The sequence below is a fragment of the Gobio gobio genome (genome assembly GCF_949357685.1).
Source record: "Gobio gobio genome assembly, chromosome: 2".
In the NCBI taxonomy this organism is placed as follows: domain Eukaryota; kingdom Metazoa; phylum Chordata; class Actinopteri; order Cypriniformes; family Gobionidae; genus Gobio; species Gobio gobio.
The window spans coordinates 60,049,910-60,062,692 of NC_137098.1; the positions used below are offsets into that span (position 1 = coordinate 60,049,910).

Genomic DNA, 12,783 nt, shown 5'->3' on the forward strand with positions numbered 1-12,783 from the left:
GGGGTGAACTATCCCTTTAATAGCTAAAATTGCTGCCTTAAATTTTTAAGTACAATCAACTTGGATGTTTAAGTAATTTCAACTTAAATTATTCTGACTTGTTTAACTAAAAACAATTGAAAATTGCTAAAGCAATGTAGAAACATGTTGTCATAACTTATGATACAGTGCGCAAACGTTTGGGACACCCTAACTTTAATACACTTTGTGTTGTTGATAACTACACTCTAAAAAAAAAGTCTCGTAATCATAAGGGAACCTTTTTTAGTGCTATATAGCACCAATTTTGGTGCTTCAGTGGTTCTTCAGAGGTGCTATATAGCACCTTAGTCAAAGAACCGGTGAAGAACCTCTGAAGAACCGCTGAAGAACCACTGAAGCACCAAAAATGGTGCTATATAGCACTAAAAAGGTTCCCCTATGATTACGAGCCAAGAACTATTTTTGGTGCAATATAGAACCTTTTTTTTTATAGTGTATCTGTATTTTGATATCAATATGGTACAGGATTATATCCAAATCAATGTGACAGGTCAAAAGTAATCTAAAAGTATTTCGATTATATTAGGCTACCTTAAATTTGCTTGGATAACACTAACATTTTTGTCATGTAATTTGAAATCAGTGACTGGAATTTTAAGTGATCTACAGCAGCACTTGGGTCTTTAAAGTATAAAAATGATTCACAACAAACACAAAGTGAGCCCCCACACAGACAAAAATAGAAGATTTGTTTAAAAATACATTTTTAATAATTAATAATCATTCGTTTTTTTTGTGGCTTTTATAACTGAATCTGTGTTAAACAAGACTAGATGTTTGCAATTTCAAAAATTACAATACGAAAAAACTAAAATTCCATTTAAAGAAATGTATTGGTCGATTGGTGCACTAAGTCCCACTATAACTACGGTAAACATTTGCGTTTACCTCCTGCTGTAGTTCCCATAGTTATTCTGCTGTGCACTATGGCCAAATCTAACACTGAACATTTGAATTATTATCATTAAATAAACAATGGTCGTAAGTTACAAAATATTAATGAATAACCTCTTCAATCTTAGGTTACATTATTAACATACACAATATTTTCCACATGCACATTTTGGCTCCATATCAGTCTTTGAAAATGTCCAACAAGCAGCTTCCTTCAGACAAACGTTGCTTTATATTGCACTGTGTCGCTCTCGTTGACTTCCAGCACCCCGCTGAGGGGACGGGACGGTTCTGTGGAGGGGTAAATGCCATTTCTCATTTTGGTCTGACACTGGCGAAGCTCGGCTGCGTAACCCTCGAAGCTGTCCTCCAGAGTGACCCCCTCCACACTGACCCCCCTGCCCAGCACAGTCGAGTCCACTTGGGATGTTGAGGAGGGGTTGTTGGCCGCTGAAGTGCACGTGTTTCCTTCCTCTGTACCTGGAGAAAAGTTTGCAAACAAGTCAGCACAGCACACATGGAGAAATATACAGGTAGAACGTGGGAACGGGAAACCAGAAGAATCTCATTGGTTGATGTAGGCTAAGCTAAATGAAAGTCAGGTTTAGGTTGGATTGATTTAGTGACATGATTATCACATCCCCATTAAGTTCAGAACATGGAAATGCTCTGGAGTATATATAAAGTTAAACTTACATTTTATAAAGTTGTAATACAGTTATAATTAATTATACGAGACAGCATGTTCTACGACATTGACAGTGACATCCAACCACAAGGGGGCAGTATGTGCCCATTCGATTGAAAAGAAATCAATCAATCAAAATTTCAGGGTGGTGTCATTACTTTATTTTTTTAAATTTAGAAAAAAAAAAAATGTATTACCACCACCACTTTTTATTATTATGTGTGCATATTTTTGTAGGCAGAAACCTAGAAAAACGAGTTTTGAAGTCAATGTTTTTTTGTTATTGTTTAAATGCTTAAATATGAGGTCTGTGGTGAACGTGAGCTCAAGATATTTTCACGCTTTACTCTACAATATAAAATACACCTGTAATACCCTCTTGTAGTTTTGTAAAAGGCAGACATTAAAGCGATAGTTCACCCAAAAATGAAAATTAGCCCATATTTTACTCACACTAAATATGACATTCTTCTTTCAGACGAACACAATCTGAGTTTTAGTAAAAAAAATGTCCTGGCTCTTCAAAGCTTTATAATGACAGTAAATGGCAGCCCAAAAAAGTGCATCCATCCATTATAAAAGTGCTCCACACGGCTCCGGGGGGTTAATAAAGGCCTTCTGAAGCACAGTGATGGGGTTGTGTAAGAAAAATATCCATACTTAAAACTGTATAAAGTAAAATATCTAGCTTCCGCCAGACCGCCTTCTGTATTAATCTGACGGAAAAAGTGTAATGCCTCTCTCGCAGTTCAAAACACTTACACTACATCCAATGTCATCGCGCTTTTTCCGTAAATTGAATACGGAAGGTAATCTGGCGGGAGCTAGATATTTGACTTTATAGCATGTTAAATATGGACATTTTTACAAAACCCCATCACTTTGCTTCAGAAGGCCTTTATTAACCCCTCAGAGCTGTGTGGAGCACTTTTATAATGGATGAATGCACTTTTTTGGGCTTCACATTTTGGGCTGCCATTCACGCCCTTTTATAAAGCTTGGAAGAGCCAGGACATTTTTGGGTGAACTATCCCTTTAAACATCATCAGCCGTACAGGTAAACTCATCTACTTACTAGTCCGCTTTCACAGCCTTATGGTTTACAATTGTGCTCTTGCAAACTATTAAAACTCAAACTTTCAGGGAATCTGAAAGAGTTCAGAAGCTTCGTGATGGTGACGCTGAAGTCATAACGTGGTGCAGTTTGTTTATAGCCTACGTTTAGCTTTTGACTTCTGACCTTATTTTCTGCAACAATCAGAAACCCAATTGGGTTTTTTGTCGAGGGAACCAGGGTGATGCTAACTTCTGGGTTGGCCTACAAAAATACGTCATCCTTACACCACTCTATGGAACAGTGACCGGTTTAGAAAAATGACTACAGAGAGTTAGAATAAGTTGTGTTGAGAAGAGCGTTTCTAGCATATGATCACTGGAAACAGGCAAATAATGTAGATGGTAGAGTTTTCTTCATGTTCATGCGCTCATAGGTCACTTTTCATGCAGTTAAAGGGATAGTTCACCCAAAAATGAAAATTAGCCCATGAATTACTCACCCTCAAGTCATCCTAGGTGTATATGACATTCTTCTTTCAGACGAATACAATCAGAGTTATATTATAATATTTCCTGGCTCTTCCAAGCTTTATAATGGCAGTGGATGGCTATTTTTGTTTGTTGAAGTCCATAAAAGTGCATCTATCCACCATATAACTGCTCCACACGGCTCCGGGGGGTTAATAAAGGCCTTCTGAAGCGAAGCAATGCGTTTGTGTGAGATAAATATCCATTTTGAAAACTTTACATACTGTAATCTCTAACTTCCGCTAACTGCCGTACGCACGTTCTCGAGAGACTGGCGTTCCAGCGTATGACGTAGGACCCTCCAGTGCTAGTGCTCGTGAGAACCAAGTTTTGTTTCGCTATTTCCTCTGTGCTTCCGCGGCCGTCACTGGAACTTATGCGTCCTTCGTCATAAACTGGAACGCAAGTCTCTTGTGAACGCGCATACGGAAGTTAGAGATTACAGTTTGTAAAGGTTTAAATATGGACATTTTTCTCACACAAACGCATTGCTTCACTTCAGAAGGCCTTTATTAACCCCCCGGAGCCGTGTGGAGCAGTTATATGGTGGATAGATGCACTTTTATGGACTTCAAAACAGAAACAGCCATTTACTGCCATTATAAAGCATTTTTAATATAACTCTGATTGTATTCGTCTGAAAGAAGAATGTCACATACACCTAGGATGACTTGAGGGTGAGTAAATCATGGGCTAATTTTCATTTTTGGGTGAACTAATCCCTTTAAATCTTATTTTAGCAGCTTTAAAAGATTGGAAATGTTATTTTTGTGCAAAAACATGCTGTACACCATATCAGAGCTTTTTGATTATAATAGGATAAATGTTAAGTTACCAATAATGCTTTGAGGTATCAGACTGGTTTTAGATCAGCTCTAGATTACTGCATATAATATGAATCAACAAGGCTCCAGTATATATATTTTTCAAATGCATTCGATGCAAGTATGAATGGGAATAAAAGACAGATAGAAAGTTAAGATGCAGAAAAGTATGGAAAGGATCATAAAGAAACATGATTACACCAGGGAAGATGACATTCAACAGAAGTGTAGGGATGTCACACAAGATCACAAGAATGTCTAGTCTGATTTTGCTAGCATTTATTACATCTGATCAGATTCACACAGAATCAACACGATCAACTACAAAGGAAACAGGATGGCAGGCAAATCAACAGTGTTTGATAAAATAGCCTATAGCTCGAGTCTGAGATTCAGCTTTGATGAATGGCACTTTAGGCAATGATTAGATGGGTAGAGACACATTTGCACAGTTTGTATCAAAAGGAAAAGTGAAAAAAGAATGAACAAAACTACATGAGACATGATTATTTACAACCCTCAGAAACACTGTAAGCAGCACAGTCTTTGCATTGTAGTCTTGGATATACATTACAGCATGATCTATATGGTGTCTTATTTTTATTAGACAAATGAATGTCTTGTTAATTTTAAACTTTCAATACATTACATAGTCCACAGTTACATATAAATGAACTCTGAGCCGAATTGCACACTAGCATAATACTATTTCTGTATTCAATAACATGTATACTGTGCATAGTATGCATTTTCTACAAACACAGAATACCCAGATGCCCTACTAGATTTGATAAATGTAGGGTATAACAGAACTAGATCCCACGATGCAATGCAATCTGACCCTCTAACTGATGAACTGCAAGATAACAATATTTGTGTGTGTGTGTGTTTTTATAACTCATTGTATTTGTTCGTGTAATTAGGTCATGTTACAATGATGGTTATAAGTGCATAATCCATATAATTTCACATACTATTCTTAAAGAAACATTAGGCACTAGTTTTCCATTTCAAGAACAGCTACACTACCGTTCAAAAGTTTGGGGTCAACTTTTTTTGGGGTTAAAAAAAAACCTTATTCAGCAAGGATGCATTCAATTGATCAAAAGTGACAGTAAAGACATTTATAATGATATAAAGATTTCTATTTCAAATAAATGCTGTTCTTTTAGACTTTCCATTCATCAAAGAATCCTGAAAAAAATGTATCACGGTTTCTACGCAAATATTAAGCAGCACTGTTTTCAACGTGATAATAATATGAAATGTTGCTTGAGCTGCAAATCAGCGTATCGGAATGATTTCTGAAGGATCATGTGACACTGCAGACTGTTGAAAATCACAGAAATAAATTATATTTCAAAATACATTCAAATATTTCACAATTTTACTGTATTGTTTGTCAAATAAATGCAGCCTTGATGAGCATTCTTTCAAAAACGACAAAAAAAATCTTGCATACCCCAAACTTTTCAACAGAAGTGCATGTAATTATGAATATGAAATCAACACTATCGAGTGTATGTCAGTCCGGTGAATTTGGGATGTGTGTTTTTAATACTACACTAATCCATTCAGACTCGCCACCCACCACACACACACAGCGACACTCACGGCTAGTCAGGCGGGAGAAATACCTGGGCTGGGCCGCTTGTGAACGCATGCCGGAGGAGTGAAGTTGGCCTCAGGTAGGCTGCCCTCATAAGGAGGCGGAGAGGTCGGTGGAGGCGGAAGCAGAGTGGAGTTAGGGCTGGTGATGTCCCCCTCCCCCACCAGAGTCAGATCGCCCAGCCCTTCCTCCTCCTGGCCCTGGGGACCAGTGGAGCGTAGGATAGGGGAGAGTGGGGCGACGAAAGGAAGCGAGTCAGGACTGGGAGCACGGGGGTGTCCGTTAGAAGAGCTGGGTTTAGGGGGTTGGGGGTTCGTGGTGTTGTGGCCAGGTTTATGGGAGGTGGGGGTCGAGCAGGCAGGAGGTTGGGGTTCGGGATCAGGGTTCACACGGAGAAAGTCAGGAAGCACAAGATCTTCTTTTCTCAGCAAGCCTCTCTGGTCATCGACGCGACTGCTCTGAGCACGACTCAACAACTCGAAAAATTCTAGAAAAGAAGAGTGATTTAAACCATTAGAGCATGTAAACATTTCAGACACTTTTTAAAAAGTAACGTACACATATTCGTACCGAACCGTTTCGGTACAGGGCTTCCGGTACAGTGCACGTGTGCAGTCTTTAACAGTTAACCGAGTTTACACATGAACACATTCAGTATTCTGTCCATTTTAACACGCAATTCAAATGATAAATGCCATTTTAATGTGACGTGACAAATCACTGTATAGGCGTGGCAGCGAACACGATCATCTCTTCCTAGTCAAAGAATAAACATGAATCAACACCTGAAGGTATGTTGAGGATACATTACAATTTACTGAAACGTATCATATGTCGTGTAATTGCTCAATCAGTGTTTCAACAGTGGAAAGACGTCAGCTTGTAAACAATGTCACATTACATTTGCCTCAGGCAAGTCATTCAGTGTTCACAGCTGTTACTTCACTAGAGAAATATATGCATTATATTAGCCTATAGATTCATTATATTATACTTAACCTGTTAGTGATGTCTTGATTATTTCATGTATGTTTAAATTAATCTGTCATGAAAATAAATGATTTAGAAGTTAATGCAAAAACTGCCTAATGTGAAGTTTATATGTTTGTATACTATGTTATTTTTGAGTGTTTATTGTTATATCTAAAAAATAAATAGCTACTTAATTTAGGCTGATTTGGCCTCTGTTGTTATATTATAGTAAGGGCTCCCAATATAGTTTACACTTTACAGCATTAGCAGATTAGCAGATAGCAGAACTTTTTTTATCTTTAAGAAACTTTTAGTTATAATTAAATTTAAGGACAGACACAATTTGTTCAGTAAACCACTGTTTAATAAAAAAAATATGTTATTATATATTTAGTTTTCTCTCCCCTGCTGCACCAAACCTGTACCGAACCGTCAGTTTTGTGTACGTTACACCCCTAATATATATATATACACATATACACAAACACACAGTATATAAGTAAAAACTATATATAGTGAAAATGTGTGTGTATATATATTAGTGCTCTTTAATCGATTAATCACGTTTAATCGCATCCAAAATAAAAGTTTGTGTTTACATAATACATGTGCATGTACTGTTTATAATTTTTATGTATATTTAAATAAACAGTCATTCATGTATATATTTAAGAAATATATGCATGTGTATACTGTATATTTATTTAATTTATATATATATATATATATATATATAATGTATTGCAATAAAATAAAGTACTAACAATGATGAAGTACTAACAATGAAAAAAAATTATCAAACCATTTTAAAGAAAGCTAAAAAGTGAGGCAGACTTAAATTCCCAAATATCTTTTAACAAAAACAATGGACATAATCAACACTGAAAAGTGTAAAGTAAGTACCCTCTGCTTCATCTATATGATTCTTTTTCCCTTTCTTCCTCTCTGATGCAGCTGTCCGGGGATGCTTGTCTTCAGCATCTCCTTTCGACGGTTTCCCTGCCGAGCTGTCGTCTCTCTAGCAATGCAGCAAAGACAGACGTAGGACGACTGAGTATTTGGCTGAACGTCTTATAGACTGACATGTTCATGAAGGTTTTATTTCCCTTTATAAAATAGGACATTTGTCTGAACACTGGAAAAAGCTGTTAGCAAACATGCATGTACCCACAAGTTCATGCTCAGCACATCCATACATGTTTAGAGTTAGTAATATTCAGAGAATGTTGTAAATGCATCTAGAGTATGTTGAATGAATCAACACATGGGTATTGGAACGAAGCAGGCACACTATCACATTTACTGAAGTCACTCTTACCTCTCTTGGGAGAGTTTTCTTGGCAGCTGGTGTTTTGGAGTTGAGTGATTTAGACTTGTCTGGTGAAGAAGTACAACAAAACAATTACACAAAGGAATGTTGAAATGGCCTTGAACACAACTACTTGATATTATCAGGGAGAAGTGGAAAAGTAAATAGAGCACAAGGCCGTGTGTGTGTGTGTGTGTGTGTGTGTGTGTGTGTGTGTGTGTGTGTGTGTGTGTGTGTGTGTGTGGTTCAGGTATTCCCTGTTTTCTGTGATGGGTAGGTCTAGGAGATAGAATATACAGTCTGTACAGTATAAAAATAATTATGTCTATGGAAAGTCCCTATAAAAAATGGAAACTCAACACGTGTGTGTGTGTGTGTGTGTGTACCTTTGGCTGGATCAGCCCTCTCCAGTACAACTCGTAGACCATCAAGGTTTGATATGGGTAATCCAAGATCCAGAATCTCTGTCTCGCCACTCTAAAAATGTAAAACATTTAGTATTAGCCTCTTAAATGTGACAACTTTACAAAAAAAATTTGATTGCTGGCAGTTTATTATTGTTTCTTTGACACATACAGATTTAAGTTCTAGAAGGAATATTCCAGTTTCAGTACAATTTAAGGTCTAAAGACAGTTGCATGCTGTTGATTAACACAGTAATAATCATTTCTATGCATATCTCAGTTTGTCTAAACAAACAAAATGTGTTTAGCGATAGATTCACAATGGGACCATTGAAATAAAAAGCTTTCCGTTTTCAGTGTAAATGGTGTGTAAACGGCCCCTAAGAATCATGTTGCCTGATAATATTTCAACAATCATATCACTTGTGTTTTCTAGAAGCTGCTTAAAATCAGAACTAGCGATACCAAAGTCCCAAACTATTAAGTAAGTTGGTAGGAGCCACCACAGTCTTCAAAAATGGGTGACTTTGGGTTAAGGTTACAGAAACTACAGTTACCACGGTGAATGCACAATACTAACATGAACTGTTAATGAAAAATGGCCACGGATCCTGATGAATAGAATGAACATCATACCAGCAAGCAAATCCTTCTCAGCTAACACACAACGTACCGGTTGCGTAATTTATTGGTACTTTTTGGTAGAATCATGACACTGAAGTCGAGCATTCGTGGTAAAAAGTATCTACATTTAAATTTTTTCTTGAAAATGACCGATGGTTTTAATAGATAAGACCCAATTCCTCAGCTGGGATTGTTGTGGGATTGTTCAACCGTTGGTTGCCATTGAAATACATTATATGGAGAAATATCCTGGAATGTTTTCCTAAAAAAAACATAATTTATTTTCGACTGAAGAAAGAAAGACATGAACATCTTGGATGACATGGGTGTGAGTAAATGATCAGGAAATTTTTATTTTAAAGTGAACTAATCCTTTAATGTGATTATGCGAATAATGGGAGACGGAAACGCATTTGCAGAATAAAATCTGATGTAATGAACATTAAACCCTAAACGTGACTAATCGGCTTTTTCTGCTGATGGTGTCAATAATGTTGCATAACATTCCAAATGTGGCCTCTGACATTCTGAAATGTCATAGCCATAGGTTGAGAGTAAAATGTCTGGTCACCACGACCTCCCAAAAATCCTGCTGACGTTGTCTTTCTCATATGTATGAGGCTCAAAGTCACCATAATGCCGTTGCTGCTAGTGCCTTCATTAAAGATGTCATCAAATGCATTTCTTCTTCTGTGCATAGCATTTAATTTGGCGATTGCAAGCTGCACTGCTAGCAAATTTATTACTTGCCAGTCCTGTCTCCATTTTTTTATGCGTGCCTTATTTTATTTACTGTTGGTTACCAATACCAATACTTCATCCACTAGATGATGGAAACACACCTAATTCGCATTTGTTTTTCCTTTCACGTTCGGAAGGAAACCCAGCAAATGTAACTATGACGCTGTATGCTCTAATTTTGACCGCAAAAACACATTCTGTGTCCTAACAAGATAAGAAAATAATATTAGAATAATCACAACACAAGACGCAGGTCAGTGGAAAGGAAAAAACCCTAAAAGGTCTAGAGACGTGTTTTTTTATTTTTAAACGTTTTTTAACTTGTCACGCACAAGACACTGCAAAAGATGCGAGCACAGCAGTCAAACACATCCGTCTAGCACGTTTACATAGAAAAACTATGGAATAGTAGCACAGTGGAATGGAAAAGCGCATTCTGTCTGACAGATGAGCAAAGCCTTTGCAGAAGAGTCAACATCATTCACGCACACATCTTTCAAAATAAAGTTTTGTTTCTTTGACTAAACACTCCGCAAACCACCCAAAACGGTCTTGCGACCCACTTGCGCTGCTTTATACTCCTGCCCTTAATACATGTCAACATGAGACGACTGACCAAATTGCTTAATTACCTTGTCTGTGTACAATTACAGTTGAATTCCTGTCATGATTATATGATATTACTCTCCACAAAGTACTGTTTAAATAAGCAAACTGCATTCACAAAAATTATGGTAATGCAAGACTAGAGGTTTATGCAGCCTGAACAGTATTCCCATTGCTGAAAGGAATATTTAGACAACACTATAGCTCAAATACCGGTAACACACAATTGTGTTTGGAAGAATTTAAATAAGCACTTGAACAAAAATACAAGCTGCACATTTCACATCTTCTGGAATGTCTTGCACCACCAAACAGATGCTGTTGTTTTTGTTAACTTAAAGGGATAGTTCACCCAAAAATGAAAATTCTGTCATCATTTACTCGCCCTCATGTCGTTTCAAACCCGTAAGACTTTCGTTCATCTTCGGAACCCAAATTAAGATATTCACATGGACCATTTTAACAATGTTTTACTACCTTTCTGGGCCTTGAAAGTGGTAATAGCGTTGCAGTTTATGTGGGGTCAGAAAGCTCTCGGATTTCATCAAAAATATCTTAATCTGTGTTCTGAAGATGAACGAAGGTCTTACAGGTTTGGAAAGACATGAGCGTGAGTAAATGATGACAGAATTTTCATTTTATACCTTTAAATAGTTTTGAACCCAGAACATTTCTCTAGGTAGCTGAAATGTTAGCACCTGCTTCTATATCTGTAGTTTTAGCTTTGCTCCACATTCTAGCGTCACATAGATCTTCTTCTATGCTTTTGAAGGTTAATGCTAAAAGTCTGTGCTTTTGAAGGTTAATGCTAAACGTCTGTGCTAACTAAGCGATATAAGTAAAAGCTTCATAGTCCACTGGCTAAAAATAAACTAGCTTTCATGCTTTGCGGAGCTGGGAAGTGGCTTTGTTTCAAGCCAGTACAGTCATTCCTCTCTGCTAAGTGCTGTCTTCCATTAACTTCTAAAAGATGGCTCAGATGAGCACTGTCTTTGACGTTTAAGAGCGGCAAAACTGCAGTGTTCCTGCTATACCACATAACTCCACACCCTATACTGAACCAGCTGCATGTACATTTCACATCAGGAAATCCTATTGTTTTAAATTTGCCATAACATTTAAAATAAACTACAGATTAGATGAGACTTTGCCCTTTTTTTGGATTATTAAGACTGAATTCAAATCTGTACCAACAGTGTACAACGCAAAAATATACGACGTATCGTACCAACCATATGTGTAATTGGTCACAGCCAATCACTTACTATTCTGGCCACCAAATCGCTAAGGTGGAGTCCATACTTGGCAACCACAGGACGCAGAACCTCAGTCACAGGTTTTGTGGGCTTTGCTTTCAACCCAACCGATCTGTTAATGGGTACCAGGTCCAGTCTGAAAATATAAAACAGGCTGGATTTATTTATAGTTTAGCGCCAACCACAAGACATTTGTTTGATAGTCTTTTCTACATTCATGACATATGGTCCTCTTAGAGAAAACAGATTGTGCTGGTATTGAATACGACTTCCTACTGAATATAAAAGTCAAAATAACATAAATCCATTTGGGTGCAAATATTTGGGATTGTCATGAACTTTCAACCGAGCACTAGAACATTTCCAGAGACGATAATACCAAAATGTACCTGAACAAAGTGCGTTTCTCAAGACGAAGTTCTCGGGAGCTGAGAGTATTACTATCTTGGTCCAACACCAAAGGCTAAGCAGGGAACAATGGGGGGGAAAGGGAAATCACTGACAAAGCTCAAGTTTAGCATTCACAGTATAACTAAAGGAGACATTATAAAACTTGTGAAGGGTGTCTCTCTACCTTCTCTCCTCCAGTGAGGAAGAGGTCGACAGCAGCAAGGTTAATGTGACGTTTCTGACAGAGCTCTAGCAGCACCTGTCTGATGGAGGCGCCCTGTCGTAGAGGAATGGAGGAGCTTGAGCCGTCGGGCAGCAAGACTGTACACGTCCTGCTGCATCGCTCTTTGTCCTTTTCCCAAACGGAACCTGAGCGTCTCAGCTCACACTGCTTTACAGAAAAAAAAAAAAAAAGATAAAACACCCAGAGAAACAAAAACTTTAGTTTGTTGATGTGCTGTGCTTCCTGGCAACTGTAAACAACCTACAGTTAATTTAATGTAACATATTATGTCATCCAAAATAATGTTTTGTTTATGTTGCGCTAAGAACACCCCTGCGGTTAAATCACTGTAATGTACGATCACAATTATTGCTTTGATTTCCTGAGAAAGCCTCCCCTTGCATGTCTAATGGCTAAGTAGTGCAATCCTAAACTCCCTAATGTAACTTGCAATCCTCTTACCTCATTCTTTCCTCCGGAACAGGAAGTGTTGAGCTCCTGACTCGCCCCAGAAGACAGTGAACCCTGAGACTCTCTCCGCCCATTACAGTCTGTCCACACATATGCATAACCAATCACAACATAGCACATGTCATACATTATACATTAAACTGGTT

At 37.7% G+C, this 12,783-nt stretch overlaps 1 protein-coding gene across 1 annotated transcript in view; it reads right to left on the minus strand.

The window, feature by feature from the left end:
* rgs12a (regulator of G protein signaling 12a) overlaps positions 1 to 12,783 on the minus strand; it is a 62,261-nt gene continuing 49,478 nt past the window's right edge. Inside the window, exons 10-18 of the mRNA XM_079841904.1 lie at positions 12,629 to 12,717; positions 12,128 to 12,334; positions 11,943 to 12,016; positions 11,563 to 11,689; positions 8,309 to 8,399; positions 7,932 to 7,990; positions 7,517 to 7,631; positions 5,670 to 6,128; positions 1 to 1,416 (exon numbers count right to left, since the gene is read on the minus strand). Of these exons, the coding sequence (XP_079698030.1) occupies positions 1,151 to 1,416; positions 5,670 to 6,128; positions 7,517 to 7,631; positions 7,932 to 7,990; positions 8,309 to 8,399; positions 11,563 to 11,689; positions 11,943 to 12,016; positions 12,128 to 12,334; positions 12,629 to 12,717 (1,487 nt within the window). The 3' untranslated portion in view covers positions 1 to 1,150. The remainder of the gene's footprint in view (positions 1,417 to 5,669; positions 6,129 to 7,516; positions 7,632 to 7,931; positions 7,991 to 8,308; positions 8,400 to 11,562; positions 11,690 to 11,942; positions 12,017 to 12,127; positions 12,335 to 12,628; positions 12,718 to 12,783) is intronic.